Here is a 19860-nt window from a genome sequence, read left to right as displayed (position 1 = left end):
TCATTCAGGCTTAAAGAAACTTTCAGTCATGTTGAATTTACTGAATATTCCACAAACTGAAGCTTCCTGTCAGATTCAGTCAGTGTGTGTCAGTGGATGTCAACGGTCGTCCAGGCATCAAGTGTGTGTTCACTTCACTGCAGCTTCATGGCGCCATCTAGTGGACTGATAGAAGTACAGCAGCTCGGCCTCACACTGCTGTCTGAATGCATTCAGCTGACACTGATATGAAAGATGAGATAACAGCCAATCAGAGGAGGAGCAGCTGATATTTGGACAGGAGAAACCATGAAAGGATGATTTCAGCTGATGTGCACATGAATGATTTGTGTTTCCTCTCCAGATCGAAGTGTGTGTGAGCTGACGTGAGTTCAGCAGCATGAATCGGTGTGAGGACAGAGAGGAGGGAGTCCGTCCCTCTAAAACCAGTCTGTGTGGGGACGATGACGGCCAGACCGAAGCTCAGAGGTGAGACCAGGATCTCTGACTGTCCAGGACTCGTCTCCATGTCAGAGCACATCATTCTTCACACTCAAAGCTCTGTGTGTTTTGTGTTGAAGGCCAGAGCAGCAGGACCCACCAGACTCTGCTGGACCTGGACCTGGACCTGGACCTGGACCCAGCTGCGTGTCCTTCAAGAGTGACGAGTCAAAGGGTCGCCTCATTGACTTTAAACAGCAACATGTCTCTGACAGACAGTAAGTTGTTCTCAGTATGAAACTCGTGTTGGACAATTTGACCTGAAATGTCCATATGTCCTCCTCATGTTGTCCACTGCTGATGTTTGTCCTTATTAAATCCAGTCTGACCAGTTGTCCTTCTAATGTTCATGTTGTCCTAGAATGATGATGAAGGTTAGAGCTAGATTAGTGTTAAAGGACATTTGTCCAGTCTGTCCCTAAACAGCACTGACATGTCCACATGTGGACACTGAAAGCTGAGGATAATATGAGGCTTCAGCACAAATCCAGTGGGGACCTTCCAAAGTCTCTTTACCATCAAACTTCCTCTTTGAATGTTGGACTAAAATGCTTCACTGACCATCGTCTCTAAATAACAGTCAGGATATTTGTGCTGAGTCTCGTGATGCAAACGTTAGAAAACAGACCAACAGAGTCGGTGCTGATGGACTCCACAGTTTAGTTTGTTGTCTGTCAATCACAGTAAAATCTGCTCAGAAATCAGTCCAATGAATCCTGCTTTGGTCCAAGATTTCATGGACAAATGAAGCGATGATCCACAGACTGAAATCATTCAGCTTCATGTTTGATTGAACTTTGGTGTGTTGATCCTTTTCTTGTTGATAGCTGCTAGTTTCTCCAGCAGCTTCTGAGTCTGAAGAAGAAAAAGTCAATTTCCATCCCTGGTGGTCTTCCTCTGTGTCTGACAGGATCGATGGGAGATCAGCCTCTGATGGACCTAAATCTGGACCTGAACCTGAACCCAGCTGTGTGTCCTTGAAGAGTGAACGGTCGATGGGTCGCCTCATTGATTTTAAAGAAGATCGACCGTCTGCTGCAAAGAGGTAAACTGTTAATAATATCAAAATCTGACAGATTCTTGTTTGAACTGTTATTTACCCAGATAAGTTTTTTCAACCTGTTTGTTTATTTTCAGCATCGTTCTTCTTCTCATTCGTTTATATCCTCACATATGGAAGCTGCCCAGTATAACCAGTCTTCAGCTCTTGACTCCAGTTGAACATTTCCTCCACACACACCTTCTGACTGATGACTGCATGAGTATAAAACAGTGACTTGATTGAGGCTAACAGATGCTAACGAAGGCTAACCCTGATTCCACTGAGTTCCTCCATCAAATCAACATGTTGTGGTTTTCAGTCATGTCACAACACAAACACAAACATGTCAGTGATAACAGCTGGACTGAGATCAGCTGCTGTGAAACACAGAATGAAGCAACACAGAGAGTCTGAGGAAACACACAGTCTGTTTGTGATTGATGCTGCTGATGGATTCACAAAGTCAAGAACGACACTGACGGCGGCATCATGGCGCCTCACATCAGGCTGGAGTTGTGCCTCTGTGAAGACGTCTGATGCAGAGAAGGGTGTTATGGGTAACTAAAGGCTGCAGGAGCTCAGAGAGGACACAAAGCTCAAATATGTGTTGTGTGTCCAACAAGTGGACAAGAACAAATACATGTTGTCCAAGAAAAAAAGAAAGAGCCAGAACAACTTCTATGAGCAACAACTGCACCTGTTTCCTTCATGTAGTCCAGAGAAGAACGTTCCAGCTTTCATTTGAAACACAGCTGGATGTGAAATCACCCTCAGCTTTGCTTTGATCCAGTATTCTCTGCTTCTCTCTTTGCTTTTCTCATGTTTCACTCACTTTATTGTGACTCACTGCCAATTTGTGCTGGACAGGTAGCATCCAGTTAGCTTGTGTGAGCTGTGTGATGCTGTCCACAGTATTATAGGGGTCAATGAGAACTGGAGGGACTCAAACAGACAAGCTGGTGAACCAGTGAAAGCTGCACAGAAATGCAGACTGGACTGTTGATTCATGGTGGGATCGGCAGTATGAGCAACACTTTAATGTCAGTGGAAACCATCTGATTCAATGTTGGAATCAACACTTCAGCTCAAAGGACCTTCAGCTTGTGTTTGTCTCTGTGTGGACGGACATGATGTGAGCTAATTCTTCATGATTCCTCCACAGAGTCCACCAGGAGAGCTCAGAGGTTCCCAGTGCTCAGTCTGTCCAGCAGCATCAAACTCACCTGGACTCCATATTTCTGGTCTGTACATGTACAACAGCTGCTTTCACATCTGTTCTGTTCACAATAATCTCCATGCTGCACTTTTTACACCAGTGGACCGTCGGTCTGTCCAACATGGATCTGATGTTTGCTTCCATGATTTCACTTTGTGTCATTCATATCATCTTCTGTTCCAGCTGCTGGAGGAGAACATTGTCTCTTTTGTGAGGAACGAGCTGAAGAAGATCAAGACGGTTCTGAGTTCAGATGACCCAGAATGCTTAGAGAGTCAGGGGGAGGATGAGGATGATGATGCAGAGCAGGGGAGGAGCAGCAGAGAGGCATTTCTGAAGATCACACAGCACTTCCTGAGGAGAATGAAGGAGGAGGAGCTGGCTGAGCGTCTGCAGAGCAGTAAGAGGATTTCTCTAAAGGTTTAACTGCTGGATCAGTGGAACATTCACTGATGTCTCAACAGATGGACCAAAATATGTTCAGACAAGGACATTAAATTCTCATCTGAACTTTATCAATCATTTATTGATTTATTTGTTGTGTCTTCATTCAGAACATCTTGCCTCAGTTTGTCAGCGTAAACTTAAATCTAACGGGAAGGAGAAGTTCCAGTGTGTGTTTGAGGGGATCGCTAAAGCAGGAAAGCGGACCCTCCTGAATCAGATCTACACAGAGCTCTTCATCACAGAGGGAGGGACTGGACAGGTCAATGATGAACATGAGGTCAGACAGATTGAAACAGCATCCAGGAAACCACACGGACCAGAAACCACAATCAGACAAGAAGACATCTTTAAACCACCTGGACGAGATGAACCAATCAGAACAGTGATGACAAAAGGAGTGGCTGGCATTGGGAAAACAGTCTTAACACAGAAGTTCACTCTGGACTGGGCTGAAGACAAAGCCCACCAGGACATACAGTTCATGTTTCCATTCACTTTCAGAGAGCTGAATGTGCTGAGAGAGAAAAAGTTCAGCTTGGTGGAACTTGTTCATCACTTCTTTCCTGAAACCAAAGAAGCAGGAATCTGCAGGTTTGAAGAGTTCAGGGTTTTGTTCATCCTTGATGGTCTGGATGAGTGTCGACTTCCTCTGGACTTCCACAACAATGAGATCCTGACTGATGTTATAAAGTCCACCTCAGTGGATGTGCTGCTGACAAACCTCATCAGGAGGAACCTGCTTCCCTCTGCTCGCCTCTGGATAACCACACGACCTGCAGCAGCCAATCAGATCCCTCCTGAGTGTGTTGACATGGTGACAGAGGTCAGAGGATTCACTGATGAACAGAAGGAGGAGTACTTCAGGAAGAGGTTCAGAGACAAGGAGCAGGCCAACAGAATCATCTCCCACATCAAGACATCACGAAGCCTCCACATCATGTGCCACATCCCGGTCTTCTGCTGGATCACTGCTACAGTTCTGGAGGATGTGATGAAGACCAGAGAGGAAGGACAGTTGCCCAAGACCCTGACTGAGATGTACATCCACTTCCTGGTGGTTCAGTCCAAAGTGAAGAACATCAAGTATGATGGAGGAGCTGAGTCAGATTCTCAGTGGACTCCAGAGAGCAGGGAGATGATTGAGTCTCTGGGAAAACTGGCTTTTGAGCAGCTGCAGAAAGGAAACCTGATCTTCTATGAATCAGACCTGACAGAGTGTGGCATCGATATCAGAGCAGCCTCAGTGTACTCAGGAGTGTTCACACAGATCTTCAAAGAGGAGAGAGGACTGTACCAGGACAAGGTGTTCTGCTTCGTCCATCTGAGTGTTCAGGAGTTTCTGGCTGCTCTTCATGTCCATCTGACCTTCATCAAGTCTGGAGTCAATCTGCTGTCAGAAGAACAAACAACCTCCCGTGAACATGCAGGGTCTAAACTTGTTGTCCAGTTGTCAAAAATCTTCAGAGACAAAGATCCTCATCTTTCACATCTCCAACAGAGTGCGGTGGACAAGGCCTTACAGAGTCCAAATGGACACCTGGACTTGTTCCTCCGATTCCTCCTGGCTCTGTCACTGAAGACCAGTCGGACTCTCCTACGAGGCCTGCTGACACAGACAGGAAGTGGTTCAAAAACCAATCAGGGAACAGTCAAGTACATCAAGAAGAAGATTGAAGAGACTCCTTCTGCAGAGCGATGCATCAATCTGTTCCACTGTCTGAATGAACTGAATGATCGTTCTCTGGTGGATCAGATCCAACAGTCCTTGAGTTCAGGAAGACTCTCCACAGATAAACTGTCTCCTGCTCAGTGGTCAGCTCTGGTCTTCATCTTACTGTCATCAGAAAAACATCTGGACATGTTTGACCTGAAGAAATTCTCTGCTTCAGAGGAGGCTCTTCTGAGGCTGCTGCCAGTGGTCAAAGCCTCCAACAAAGCTCTGTAAGTACAGAGATAGTGAAGTTTCTTCATCAATAAATACTCTGATATCTAACTCACTGTTTGCTTCCTTCCTGTGTCTCTTCAGACTGAGTGGCTGTAACCTCTCAAAGAGAAGCTGTGAAGTTCTGTCCTCAGTCCTCAGATCACAGTCCTCCAGTCTGAGAGAGCTGGACCTCAGTAACAACGAACTGAAATATTCAGGAGTGAAGCTGCTGTCTGCTGGACTGGAGAGTCCACACTGTCCACTGGAAACTCTCAGGTCAGATCAAGTTACTGTTTGTGTTGACAGATTTAAGTTAGTTCTGTACATTTAGAGATTCATTTAGTTTAAACAGTCTCTCTCATGTCAGGATTTGAATCTTTCAGTCTGCTGTCTTTATTTTCAGATCTCTGACAGATTGATGATTTTGAGTTTGTGAAATGATGATCAGAAATAATTTCCCAGTCTGCAGTTGTAGATCATCTTTTCTGTGCATGTCAGAAAAATGTGTTCACGTGTCTGAATGTGAGAATTAAGAAAAAAAAAAAAACCCCTCAAATTCAAGTTTGCGGATGTGTCATGAAGTTTTGGAGCTGTAGAAATATTTTGCGCATCTGTAATTAAAATCTGTGCAGGAATATTTTCTACAGTAAGGTTTTCCAAAGTGCGGCATGGGTCATTTAACCAGATGAATTGACTATTGATCAGAGTGCTGAGTCATGGGAAACATGAATTCTGAAGGACTATGAGTCAGCAGTTTGAGTCCAGCACAGAGGCTGTCTGATGTGAAGCTCAGTGGGATGAAGGACAAAACAAATTGGACCAAGCCAGGCTTCCTCTGTGTGAGCTGCCTCAACTAAACATGAACTCCAGGCAGAGATAACGGCATCACGACGGTGGTTATCAGCTTCCTTTATTGACTCAGGTTTCCTTCATCAGGCTCTGTGCACTTTGCCATAAAAAGAGACGTTTGCTTCATCATTTGACTCTTTGTCACCACAAAAAGGACCAATCATGTCCCACCTCCTTCAGTCCAGAGGAAAAGGTTGTTATAATGGAGAGCTTTGGAGAATGTAAAAAAATAAAAGAGGAAAATCAAGACTGTTGCTGCACATAAGACGAGAGAGGAATGCCGGCAGAAAACTGCTGATCCTTTAAATCGTTCACTTCATAGATTTGTTTCAGCACTCAGTCACTCTCAGAGCCTTCTGTTTATTTCTAACTGCACATTCGAGAGTCTGAAACTTTAAACTTCATCCAGCAGGTTTAAACATGAAACTCAAGAACTGGATTCAGGTCTGACACTGTCCCCTCATGAAGGACACATGACTGTGCTCTTACAGATGTGAAGACAATGAATGAACATCTACAACATGTTTATGATGGAACAGCAAAGATTTGCACACACGCTGAAAAGAGACTCAACATTTTAAAATAAATGTTCTTTTTCTTCTTCTTCTTCAGACTGAGTGGCTGTAACCTCTCAGAGAGAAGCTGTGAAGTTCTGTCCTCAGTCCTCAGATCTCAGTCCTCCAGTCTGAGAGAGCTGGACCTGAGTAACAACAACCTGCGGAATTCAGGAGTGAAGCTGCTGTCTGCCGGACTGGAGAGTCCACACTGTGCCCTGGAAACTCTCAGGTCAGATCAAGTTACTGTTTGTGTTGACAGATTTAAGTTAGATCTGTACATTTAGAGATTCATTTAATTTAAAGTCTCTCTCATGTCAGGATTTGAATCTTTTAGTCTATTTTGTTTATTTTCAGATCTCTGACTGAGATTGATGATTTTGAGTTTGTGAAATAATGATCAGAAATAATTTCCCAGTCTGCAGTTGTAGATCATCTTTTCTGCGCATGTCAGAAAAATGTGTGCACGTGTCTGAATGTGTGATTTAACAACAAAAATCCCTCAAATTCAAGTTTACAGATGTGTCACAAAGTTTCGTAGCTGTAGAAATATTTTGCGTATCTGTAATTAAAATCTGTGCAGGAATATTTTCTGCAGTGAGGTTTCACAAAGTGCAGCATGGGTAATTAAATCCGATGAATTTACTATTGATCAGAGTGCTGAGTCATGGAAACATGAATTCTGAAAGACTATGAGTCAGCAGTTTGAGTCCAGCACAGAGGCTGTCTCATGTGAAGCTCAGTGGGATGAAGGACAAAGCAAATTGGACCAAGCCAGGCTTCCTCTGTGTGAGCTGCCTCAACTAAACATGAACTCCAGGCAGAGATAACGGCATCACGACGGTGGTTATCAGCTTCCTTTGTTAACTCAGGTTGTCTTCATCAGGCTCTGTGCACTTTGCCATAAAAAGAGACGTTTGCTTCATCATTTGACTCTTTGTCACCACAAAAAGGACCAATCATGTCCCCCCTGCTTCAGTCCAGAGGAACAGGTTGTTATAATGGAGAGCTTTGGAGAATGTAAAAAAATAAAAGAGGAAAATCAAGACTGTTGCTGCACATAAGACGAGAGAGGAATGCCGGCAGAAAACTGCTGATCCTTTAAATCATTCACTTCATATATTTCTTTCAGCACTCAGTCACTCTCAGAGCCTTCTGTTTATTTCTAACTGCACATTCAAGAGTCTGAAACTTTAAACTTCATCCAGCAGGTTTAAACATGAAACTCAAGAACTGGATTCAGGTCTGACACTGTCCCCTCATGAAGGACACATGACTGTGCTCTTACAGACGTGAAGACAATGAATGAACATCTACAACATGTTTATGATGGAACAGCAAAGATTTGCACACACGCTGAGAAGAGACTCAACATTTTAAAATAATTGTTCTTTTTCTTCTTCTTCTTCAGACTGAGTGGCTGTAACCTCTCAGAGAGAAGCTGTGAAGTTCTGTCCTCAGTCCTCAGATCTCAGTCCTCCAGTCTGAGAGAGCTGGACCTGAGTAACAACAACCTGGGGAATTCAGGAGTGAAGCTGCTGTCTGCCGGACTGGAGAGTCCACACTGTGCACTGGAAACTCTCAGGTCAGATCAAGTTACGGTTTGTATTGACAAGCATAGAGGCTGTATCACATGTAGCTCTGGAGGATGAACTCTGATGTAAGTTTGACAAAACAGTTTTCTTTGTTCACTGAGGTTTCCTTCATCAGCCTCTGTGCAGATTCCAAAAGAAGAGATGTTTGGTTCATCAAAGCTGTTCCTGCAAATAAGACAAGAGAGACATGCTGACAGAAAACAACGAGCCGATGATAAAAACCAATACACTCATTAGTTGTTGTATTAGCTGCAGTACCAGCACTGTCAAATGAAACTGACAGTAAATCAGGACCAAACATAAAACCAGGATCCAAAGTGGTCTCTAGATTCTGTACCTTCATCATTCTTTTAGTGTGTTGAAGATCTGCTGTGTCAGATTTAAAGTGTTAATGTGACCTGAAGCAAACAGAGACAAAATGATTGATTACCAGCTAAATGCAGGAAGGTTCCTGTGGCTGAAAACAACATGAAGCATCAGGTTTGTTCTGCTGTGGTCACACGGCTTTGAACGTCTGGATCAGCAGGTGTGCAGACAAAACGCATTCCCTCAGCTGAGAGTCTGGATCCTCATAGAGAAAACCATCAGGAGAAGAATGAAAGTTCAGTCTGAAACTGTGAACAGAACCTCGTCTGGAGCAGGTCAGGTGTGAGCAGGGTTTGTTTTGACCAGAGAGAGAGGACTCATCAGGGAAGATGGCGACTGCAGGGTCCATCCAATGGCTGGACAGACTGCTGTTGGCAGGTGCTGGTCCAGTCTCAGAGCTGGGTCTGGGTCCAGCTCGCCAGAGAATGAAGCAAAGTGGTGCTTGATGTGTGTGGCCATCAGGAGGGATTGTGACAGCCTCAACCACAGACACAACCAGAGCTCCACAGAACACAGCCTCTATGGCTGACTCAAACTGTTCCTCTGAATATATCACACAACTCTGAGCTTTCAGTCAGTGGAACAGCAGCACAGCTGTGTTCTTACAGACATGAGGACAATGAATGGACGCCTGCGTGGACTGAGAGACGCTCAGTAAATTATTTCCTACCAGCTCAGTGAACTTGTAGCTGAAACTTCAGTGTCACTCACAAAGATAGGAAATTTGTGTTTCAGTCTCTCAGACTCTGAAACTTCACTGCTGAAAATATCTGAAGTATATTCAGATTATCTGTTTGCACAAAACCTTTTCAAACAAGGAAAAGTATTTCTACAGCTAAGCTTTCATTTGTGAGATTTTTTAAATCAAACTGACACATTCAGATTCGTGCATACTATTTTTTCACATGCACACAAAAGATGATGTTCGACTGAAGGCTGTGAAATTATTTCTGAACATCATTTCACAAAAACTCAAAATATCATTCATCTTCTTTTCCCACGTATCCCTTTCGGGTTTGCGGGGGGCTGGAGCCTATCCCAGCTAGCAATGGGCGAGAGGCGGGGTACACCCTGAACCGGTCGCCAGCCGATCGCAGGGCAACATAGACAGACAACCATTCACACTCACACCTATGGACAATTTAGAGTCACCAATTAACCTAATGAGCATGTTTTCGGTCTGTGGGAGGAAGCCAGAGTGCCCGCAGAGAACCCACGCATGCACGGGAAGAACATGTAAACTTCACACAGAAGCCCAACCCGGGGATCGAACCAGCGATCTCCTTGCTGTGAGGCACGCGCACTACCTGCTGCGCCACCGTGCTGCCCCTCAAAATATCAATGAGACTCATTTTCTCCCAGATTCATTTTTTATATCATGTGACGTTGGTTTCTGGATGTCTGTTTATTTGTGATTCACTGATCATTTATTGTCACATCCACAACATGTTTATGATGGAACAGCAAAGATTTGAACACACGCTGAGAAGAGACTCAACATTTGAAAATAAATGTTCTTTTTCTTCTTCTTCTTCAGACTGAGTGGCTGTAACCTCTCAGAGAGAAGCTGTGAAGTTCTGACCTCAGTCCTCAGATCCCAGTCCTCCAGTCTGAGAGAGCTGGACCTGAGTAACAACAACCTGAAGGATTCAGGAGTGAAGCTGCTGTCTGCTGGACTGGAGAGTCCACACTGTGCACTGGAAACTCTCAGGTCAGATCAAGTTACTGTTTGTGTTGACAGATTTAAGTTAGTTCTGTACATTTAGAGATAAATTTAGTTTAAACAGTCTCTCTCATGTCAGGATTTGAATCTTTCAGTCTGTTGTCTTTATTTTCAGATCTCTGACAGATTGATGATTTTGAGTTTGTGAAATGATGATCAGAAATAATTTCCCAGCCTGCAGTTGTAGATCATCTTTTCTGTGCATGTCAGAAAAATGTATGCACGTGTCTGAATGTGAGAATTAAGAAAAAAAAAACCTCTCAAATTCAAGTTTCCAGATGTGTCATAAAATTTTGTAGTTTTGTTGAAATATTATGTGTATCTCTAATTAAAATCTGTGCAGGAATATTTTCTACAGTGAGGTTTCACAAAGTGCAGCATGGGTCATTAAAACTGATGAATTGACTATTGATCAGAGTGCTGAGTCATGGGAAACATGAATTCTGAAGGACTGTGAGTCAGCAGTTTGAGTCCAGCACAGAGGCTGTCTCATGTGAAGCTCAGTGGGATGAAGGACAAAACAAATTGGACCAAGCCAGGCTTCCTCTGTGTGAGCTGCCTCAACTAAACATGAACTCCAGGCAGAGATAACGGCATCACGACGGTGGTTATCAGCTTCCTTTATTGACTCAGGTTTCCTTCATCAGGCTCTGTGCACTTTTCCATAAAAAGAGATGTTTGCTTCATCATTTGACTCTTTGTCACCACAAAAAGGACCAATCATGTCCCACCTCCTTCAGTCCAGAGGAACAGGTTGTTATAATGGAGAGCTTTGGAGAATGTAAAAAATAAAAGAGGAAAATCAAGACTGTTGCTGCACATAAGATGAGAGAGGAATGCTGGCAGAAAACTGCTGATCCTTTAAATCATTCACTTCATATATTTGTTTCAGCATTCAGTCACTCTCAGAGCCTCCTGTTTATTTCTAACTGCACATTCGAGAGTCTGAAAAACATTAAACTTCATCCAGCAGGCAACATGAGACTCAGGGAATGGATTCAGGTCTGACACTGTCCCCTCATGAAGGACACATGACTGTGTTCTTACAGACGTGAAGACAATGAATGAACATCTACAACATGTTTATGATGGAACAGCAAAGATTTGAACACACGCTGAGAAGAGACTCAACATTTTAAAATAAATATTCTTTTTCTTCTTCTTCTTCAGACTGAGTGGCTGTAACCTCTCAGAGAGAAGATGTGAAGTTCTGTCCTCAGTCCTCAGATCCCAGTCCTCCAGTCTGAGAGAGCTGGACCTGAGTCACAACAACCTGCAGGATTCAGGAGTGAAGCTGCTGTCTGCTGGACTGGAGAGTCCGCACTGTGCACTTGATATTCTCAGGTCAGATTAAGTTACTGTTTGTTGTGAAAGCGTTGACGTCTTTCTTTAACCCCAGAAGTCCACACGTTTGACACACGCACACACACACAAACATTAATTGGCAGATTTTTTTTCTCTCAATGTTCCTTTTATAATGAAGTCTGGCTGAGATGGAAATCCTCATTTCTGTTTTGTTGTCATGTGACTTTGATTAGTGGACATCACTTTATTCCTGATTCAGTCATGATTAATTACCACAAAGGTGTCGCTGAGGACCTTCAGGAAGTGAAGTGTCGAGTGTGAAGTCGTTGACCTAAAACACAGAAACTGTTGAGAAATATTATTTGTTGTAAATCCTCCCACGTGATGCTGCTCATCCTGTCAGATCTCTGCGTTTTGAGAGAAATGATTTGAAGGACACAGCAGGACCCTCAGATGATCTTCCATGTGTGTTGCTCTGTGTGTTTGCAGGCTGTCAGGCTGTCTGATCACAGAGGAAGGCTGTGCTTCTCTGGCCTCAGCTCTGAGATCCAACCCCTCCCATCTGAGAGAGCTGGACCTGAGCTACAATCATCCAGGAGACTCAGGAGTGAAGCTGCTGTCTGCTGGACTGGAGGATCCTCACTGCAGACTGGACACTCTCAGGTATGAAGAGGCTGCTGCAGCCACAGTCAGTCAGTGTGAAAGAGGAGGAAGAGCTGGAAACATGTTGTCTGTCTTTTTGGTTGATGGTGGATGTGAGTGAGACATGAACAATCACACATGTAGGAAACCTTTGTCCTTTGATCACAACATAAACACTGGTTGAACCCCGAGCTGAAGAGGTTTAGGGGCAGCAGAGAGAAGCAGGCCGGATCAACATATTGTGTTTGTGTGTATGAGAGTGATGTAACGTCCATGTTTGCATGCTGAAAGAGGAGGTGCTGCTCTGACCCCCCTCCTCCTTTCAGGGTGGAGCCTGCTGGAGTCCAATGGTTGAGACCAGGTCTGAGGAAGTGTAAGTGTGTCTTTAATTTGACTGATGAAAACAAAGCAGAGCACATTCAGCCATCTTCAAACTGTGACATCACTCATTCGCATCTCTGATGTCATCATCAAACTGTCCATCCATCAACAGATGATGGATCAATAACTGCAGCTGTTTTCTTCTTCTTCTCTCCATCAGATTCCTGTGAACTCAAACTGGACACAAACACAGTGAACAGAAACATCAAACTGTCTGACAACAACAGGATGATGACGTATGTGAGAGAGGATCAGTCATATCCTGATCATCCAGACAGGTTTGACTGCTGGCCTCAGCTGCTATGTGGAACTGGTCTGACTGGTCGCTGTTATTTGGAGGTCAAGTGTAGAGGAAAAGTTGATGTATCAGTGAGTTACAGAAGAATCAGAAGGAAAGGAGACAGTTCAGAGTGTGTGTTTGGATGGAATGATCAGTCCTGGAGACTGGACTGCTCTGATGGTCGTTACTCTGTCTGTCACAAGAACAGAGAAACATCCATCTCCTCCTCCTCCTCCTCCTCCTCCTCTGTCTCTCACAGAGTAGGAGTGTATGTGGACTGTCCTGCTGGCACTCTGTCCTTCTACAGAGTCTCCTCTGACTCACTGATCCACCTCCACACCTTCAACACCACATTCACTGAACCTCTTTATCCTGGTTTTGGGCTCAGGCCCTGGTCCAGGTCCTGGTCTGGTTCCTCAGTGTCTCTGTGTCCTCTGTAGGAGGGAGAGTCTCCTCCTGTTGGAGAAACACTGCTGAACAGATCAGTTGAGTCTGTGCAGGATCTCAGTCACATCAGTCTTTCAGGTTATTGGAATAAATTGATCAATGAACTTTGTTGAAAATGATTGTAAAGATTCCTCATTTACTTTGTGAACTTCTTCCACTTCCAGTCCTTTAGTTCCCCAGCATTAATCGTTATTAAAGTCTTCTCTTTGAGGGACCAAATAAAACCGTTTTATCCTATGTTTCCCTTTAAAAAAAAGAGAAATAAAAAAAAAAAGAAGGATGGGAAGAAAGGAGATAGGAAATAATTATCCAAATAAATGCAAAAGTATATCCCTTCAAAATAAAACTAAGGGTAAGAATATAAAAAGAGAGAGAGAGAGAGAGAGAGAGAGAGAGAGAGAGTGAACTGTCCACTTAGTTTGAGATCATTTACATTTCCCAGTTGTCAGTCATTTTCACAGTTTTAACTCCAAGTCTTCCAGAGGTCCGGTTACAGTCTCTCCGCCTCCGCTGTGCTTCTAGTTATGCGTTTTCTGGAATGGCTTGGATTGAGCCTCCGCTGCGCCCACCAGCATGTGATGCGGCCTCGGGTTGGTGGTGGAGAGTATTCCCTGCTCCTGTCGGTGCGCTTCTGCATCCTCCAGGGTGTTGTATGTCACGGACCCCCCATCTCCAAAGACTCTCAATCTGGCTGGATATATTATGTGTGATTTCACTTTTTTTTTTTTCTTTCAGCTGTCCTCTTATTGAGGCATACCCACTTCTTTCTTTCTGTATCCTGCTCGAGAAATCTTGGGAAAAATAAATCCGGTCATCTCCAACTTTAACCTCTTTTTTTGACCAGGCTGCTTGCAGAACTTTTTGTGTCGGCAGGGATCTCCAGCTTTTCCACAAGCACTGATTTGATAAATCTCACCGCATCATCCCCCTCTGCTCCTTCTCTCACTCAGTAAATTCGTACATTGTTCTGCCTTGATTTGTTTTCGAGGTACTCCAACTTTTCATTCATCTTTTTTTGTTCTTGTAACAGGTGTTTTACCGTCACATTTGTGGTCACCTGTCTCTCCTCCAGCTGATTGATCCTTTGTTCAGCTTCTCCAATATTCCTCACAGCCTCCCCTAGAGTAGAGCGGACTTCATTCACATCTTTCCGCATTTGCTTCATTTCTGATGAAAAGTTTTCAAAGTCCAACCGGAGTTCCCCAATCTGTTTGGAAATATCTCCTTTGAAGTCCGTCAGCATACTTTTGAGGCTTTGTTCAAGCCTACTCATTTCCATTTCTTTTGATTTGTTTGTCACGTGCGTTTCCTTTGTCTTATTTCCAGCCCACATTTCCTGAGTAACTGCTCCAGATCTCAGATTCATACCCCTTGACAAATATGATTTAAGTATTCATTACACTTGAGTTCTAATTTGAGCTATTTTCGAGTTACATTTGGAGGTTTGTGAGGAGCCTCACTCACAGTGACATCCACTCGCGTGCAGTCAGACCGAAAGTCAGTCGAAAAAAAAAATAAACTTGATCAACATGAACCAGAGACGCAGAATTTATTGTGAAAAATCAGTTTGATTTTAATGGAGTTTTTCTGTCCTGCAGCTTCTTCGTATTCGATGGAAAAAGAGGAAAAACGACAGAAAAACAGGTTGAAAAACTAGACTGAGGAGGCTTCATCATCACCAAAAATGAACCACAAAATAATGGAAACGATATGAAATTGTAGTATCTGCTCTTCTGCAGGAAACTCTTATCTCCTGGGCTTGAGGGATCTTTCCACCTGTATATAATGTAAACCTTTAACATAAACGTTGAGAGGCCATGACCGTATTAGGCCCTCTCTTACCTTGCAGTATACGCGCTGCCATAACCACATTAGGTCTTGGGAATAATTTACATTACATGTTTTAATTTGCATTTGTTGTTTTTGCAAAGATACTGTTTGGTGTTTTCTTTCTGCCTTATAGGACGTCATTGGGGGAAGACTACTGTGAGGGTGGTTGGTTATTCAAGGACCCTAAGGACAATAAACAATCAACTGACGGCTGAACAAGGACACTGTGGAACCATGTTTGGGCTCAAAGTACCATTGAAACTACATGGGGAGTTGACGTTGTGGAGGAGCTCCAGTGTGATTCATATCTATGTTTTTGTCTACATTTTTCTAATATTGAAGTTTGTTTCCTCTTATTGTAACCTGTAATATTGATGGATGATGTTTTCTTTGGAGAATGATGTTTTTGTTCGTGAGCAAATACATAGGGATCTCAGATGTTTTTTTTTTCTTTTTTCGATGCCTAGGGATAGTGGGGCTAGGCAGGGACAGGTCCATTGGAAGGTCCGATGGGTTGACTAGCCTGAATTTGGACATTGTTTGATTTTATTTTTCTGAGGTTTCTATATGTGTTTGCTTAACGTATGTTTTAAACACATGTTTTAGTTCCTCTTTCTTTTTAATTGGCCTGGAGTACTATATGTGGTCACCTGGGGCAGAGGGGCCGTGAGAGATTTTTCCTCTCTAAATTGTGTGAGGGATGTTTCAAGATAGATGGCTGCCTGACAGGTTTTTTGCTCTCACACTCCATAAATTTGTTGTATTGCTGTGGTTAAGCTACAGTAAGTGCACAACGGAGGAACTGTTCTTTTGACACGATTGTAGACATGCATGAATTATTTGCTTTCGAGACTTGTCAAGTCTCGAAGGGGGGAAATATGTAGTATCTGCTCTTCTGCAGGAAACTCTTATCTCCTGGGCTTGAGGAATCTTTCCACTCGTATATGTAATTGTAAACCTTTAACATAAACGTTGAGAGGCCATAACCATATTAGGTCTTCTTCAACCCTTCTGTGTTAGTTGTATGAACACAACTCCCCTATATAATTCATGTCTGAGATGCTGTATGTGTGTGTTGATTCTATTGGCTGAAACCACCCAGACACAGCATGCTGTCTGAGATGCTGTACTTGTTTTAATAAACCTCTTCATTTATGAACAAGACGGTATCAGCAGAGAACTTCTTCATCATCTTCACTTCATTGCTGCATCATTCATACACAACAAAATTAAAGATAATTTCTCTTATTATGTCTTCCATCAAGGCTGGTTAAATGCACAATGTGCTGACTTTATTTATTGAGTGTTGGATGGTGGAGATGGTTGCAGGTTGACTTGGTGTTCTGAAGGTCTGTGGAAGCCATGGAAGAGTCTCCAGGAGAGTCCAGATCCTGCAGATCTTTATTCATCAATCATTCATCCTGATTCTCTGCCCCTCAGTTGGGTTTTGGATGTTAAAGACAGACATTAGACATCAGATTGACTTGAGGAACTAACAGTTGACTGATGCTGTGTGGACCAGGATTCACACTGATTATTAGGATCAATATGTTCTGATCGGTATTGATGACAGCAGAGAGATGAGGATTGATGATATTGTCCACATCAGTATGAGGGTCCGTATTCATATGTGTGTTGATGATGGTGTCTCTGTGAATCACTTTAACAGTCACTCAGACACTTCTAATAACATGTTTCAGCCTTTTTATCATTGAAAAATACTTCATGTCATCTGTGTCAGTGAAACTGACATCATGCAGTTTATCTTTTCAACACCAGAAGGCAACACATCATCACCAATGAAAGGTCCAGTGAGGAGGATTCAGTGGCACCTAGTGGTGAGGTTGCTGATTGCAGCCAACTGAATCCACCTCGCCTCACCCTCCCTGCGGTGATAAAGTCTCTCTCTGGAGTCTGTGTGTGGTTTGTCTGTTCAGGGCTCCTCTAGAAACATGGTGGTGCAAGATGGAGGACCTGCTGCCTCTCTAGATATCAAGAATCATTCTAAGGTCACCAAAACACAAGAAGAAGAAGAAGAAGAAGAAGAAGAAGAAGAAGAAGAAGAAGAAGAAGAAGAAGAAGTCTGGGAGGACTATGAGGGCAGAAATGAGCTGTGTCCCAATTCAGGGGCTGCATCCTTCGGAGGATGGATTAGAAGGCCAAGTACATCATAACGCTGCGCGAAGGCTGTCCCAATTCGTCCAAATTTGAAGGATCCCCAAATGCAGCCGACAAATGCATCCTCCTTTTCCCTGTATTCGGAGGAGGCATCGCTACTATCCTTCACGGCCTCCCATATCCCAAGCTGCTTTGTGCACCGATTGTTTTTTTTGTTTTTTTTAATAATGGCAACCTGTTGATATGAGGAGCTCAGTTAACTGTTAGCCTTATTAAAACCCTTCACTTACAAATATTCCAAGCTCGCATGTCAACTAATATCCTATTGTAACTGTGAAGATATTCACATCAGGTGAACTTGTAAGTTGTATAATAGGCTACATGTTGCTCCTCTTACAAGCGATAGGAGCTGTACGGGCGCATCTCGTGTGTCGTACGTGTGTTTTTCCGGGGTTAGGAGGGAAGAAGTTATGACGTCGTGACGCAATCACGAAATGCTCCGAAGGCTAGACCGTTCCACTTACCAATAGTTGATGCGGCCGACGGAGGATCCTCCGAAGGACCCAGCCTCTGGAGACCGCGTAGGCTGGGTCCTCCGAAGGATGCAGCCGCTGAATTGGGACACAGCTATGGTGTCAGAGCAGGAGTCAGAGAACAAATTTAAACATGAAGACACGAGAGGATTTGTTTTACTGCAGGGCGTGGCCGCCAGATCTGGTCCGGCCTCCTCCTCTTCTGAGCACACCTGACACCAATCCCTCAATCAAGACCCACCTGCTGCCATCAGGACTCTTCAGATATTCTAAGTACCTTTTGCCCATTGTTGCCTTGCCTCCTGTCTGCCTCCGTGACTCCTGTTCCCTGTGCTCAGCTGCAGGCACGTGCAGAGGGGGGGGCGGAGGGTGCTTGAGCACCTGCCCCTTTGCCCCTTGGCACCCAAAGTGCCCTTTTGTCAGAGTGTTTTTTTTTTTTTTTACGGCTATGAGCGTATAAAAGTCAGGTTGTGTTTCCGAAAATATAATAAAATAATAATATTAATAAAAAGAAATAATAATAATAAAGATTGGTCGGTCACATGACGTCCATATTTCAATGATATGGTATGTTGTGATTCTGTGTTCCCTTCTTTATGAATAAGGGTCGCTAAAATTCAACGGTTTATATTGCAAGGTATACTTCTGTACCGTGTTTCAAATCTGTGCTCAATGTGCCCCTTTTTAACTTTGAGCACCTGCCCTTCCAAAGGTCTCTGCACGGCCCTGTTTATTTGTGCAACGGGCCCCAGATCAACGCTCAAGTTGACCGGCCGTACTAAACACAGACAGCGTCATCGTTGTCTTTTACGAAGCGTAACAGCACCACATGGAAGCAGCAGCAGCAGCAGCAGGAAAGAGAGAGAGAGAGAGAGATATCGGCTGGCGCGCCGCTACACGCATTTCATTCATTCATTCATTCATTCATTCATTCAGTCAGTCATTTTCTATACCCGCGTATCCCTTTCGGGGTTGCGGGGGGCTGGAGCCTATCCCAGCTGGCAATGGGCGAGATGCAGGGTACACCCTGAACCGGTCGCCAGCCGATTGCAGGGCAACATAGACAGACATATAGACAGACAACCATTCACACTCACACTCACACCTATGGACATTTTAGAGTCACCAATGAACCTAATGAGCATGTTTTTGGTCTGTGGGAGGAAGCCGGAGTGCCTGGAGAGAACCCACGCATGCACGGGAAGAACATGCAAACTTCACACAGAAAGGCCCTGCCCGACCCGGTGATCGAACCAGAGGCTGTGAGGCACGCACACTACCTGCTGCGCCACCGTGCCACCTAAAATGTGGAAACGCTTCACGAGTATGGCTACACGCATTCATGTCCCGCTAATGGTGCTGATTAGGAGCCTCGCTGCAGGTGCGTGACCGAAAGAAGCGGGGACGTTACTGTTAGAATACAGCGGTGGTGGGGCAGACCTAACCTGCCGGTTACATATAGAATGTATCCAACACCTACTCTGCTCTGTCCAGCATTAGTGTTTCATAGGCTGCTCTATTCAAATATGCTGCAATGAAAAAAGCACAGGACTAATGGATCATACTGACATGGACAGACAGACAGACAGACAGACAGACAGACAGACAGACAGACAGGGACAAAGGTCAAAGCTCTCGGTGTTAAAGGAGTATCTCATTGTTCTTTAGCAGTGGGTCCAAGACTTCAACACAGATAAACTGTTGTGTCCGTAGTCACTTGTCTCCATCTAGTGGACAAAACAAGCCATTGCACCCACCTTAGGAAGTAACAACGACCATTAGTCCTACACTTACAAACCATTAAAAAGATTTTGATTTTGATTGATTTTGACCTCAAATCAAAAGGAAATGCAATCAATGGAACCCAACGACTATTGTTAGCAGAAGTAAAGTGGTTTTTTTTTTGTTTTTTTTTGTTCTATTCCACAAAGGGCCGAGTGGCCGAAGGTTTTCTTTGGAGCCGAGCAGCAGACTTGACTCATTTCATCAGCTGATCCCAGTCTTCAGACAGCTGATTGGTTAGACTGCGTGCTCTTGATTGGTCGGAGGAAAAAACCTGCAGCCACACGGCCCTTTTTGGGAATAGTTTGGACGTGCCTCTGCTAGAATGAAATGTATTCTGTGGCAC

The 19860-nt window shown here is 44.0% G+C and overlaps 1 protein-coding gene across 1 annotated transcript in view; it reads left to right on the top strand.

Moving 5' to 3' along the window:
• Positions 1-1475: 1475 nt before the first annotated feature.
• LOC143316324 (uncharacterized) overlaps positions 1476-19860 on the top strand; it is a 34798-nt gene continuing 16413 nt past the window's right edge. The window contains 7 exon segments of the mRNA XM_076724213.1: positions 1476-1525; positions 2685-2763; positions 2922-3138; positions 3293-5126; positions 6571-6744; positions 7924-8097; positions 10011-10184. Coding sequence (XP_076580328.1) covers positions 1476-1525; positions 2685-2763; positions 2922-3138; positions 3293-5126; positions 6571-6744; positions 7924-8097; positions 10011-10184 — 2702 coding nt within the window.

This window comes from Chaetodon auriga, chromosome 23 (genome assembly GCF_051107435.1).
Source record: "Chaetodon auriga isolate fChaAug3 chromosome 23, fChaAug3.hap1, whole genome shotgun sequence".
Taxonomy (NCBI): domain Eukaryota; kingdom Metazoa; phylum Chordata; class Actinopteri; order Chaetodontiformes; family Chaetodontidae; genus Chaetodon; species Chaetodon auriga.
The sequence above is the reverse complement of the archived record's forward strand: the minus strand, read 5'-3'. Positions and strand labels throughout refer to the sequence as shown.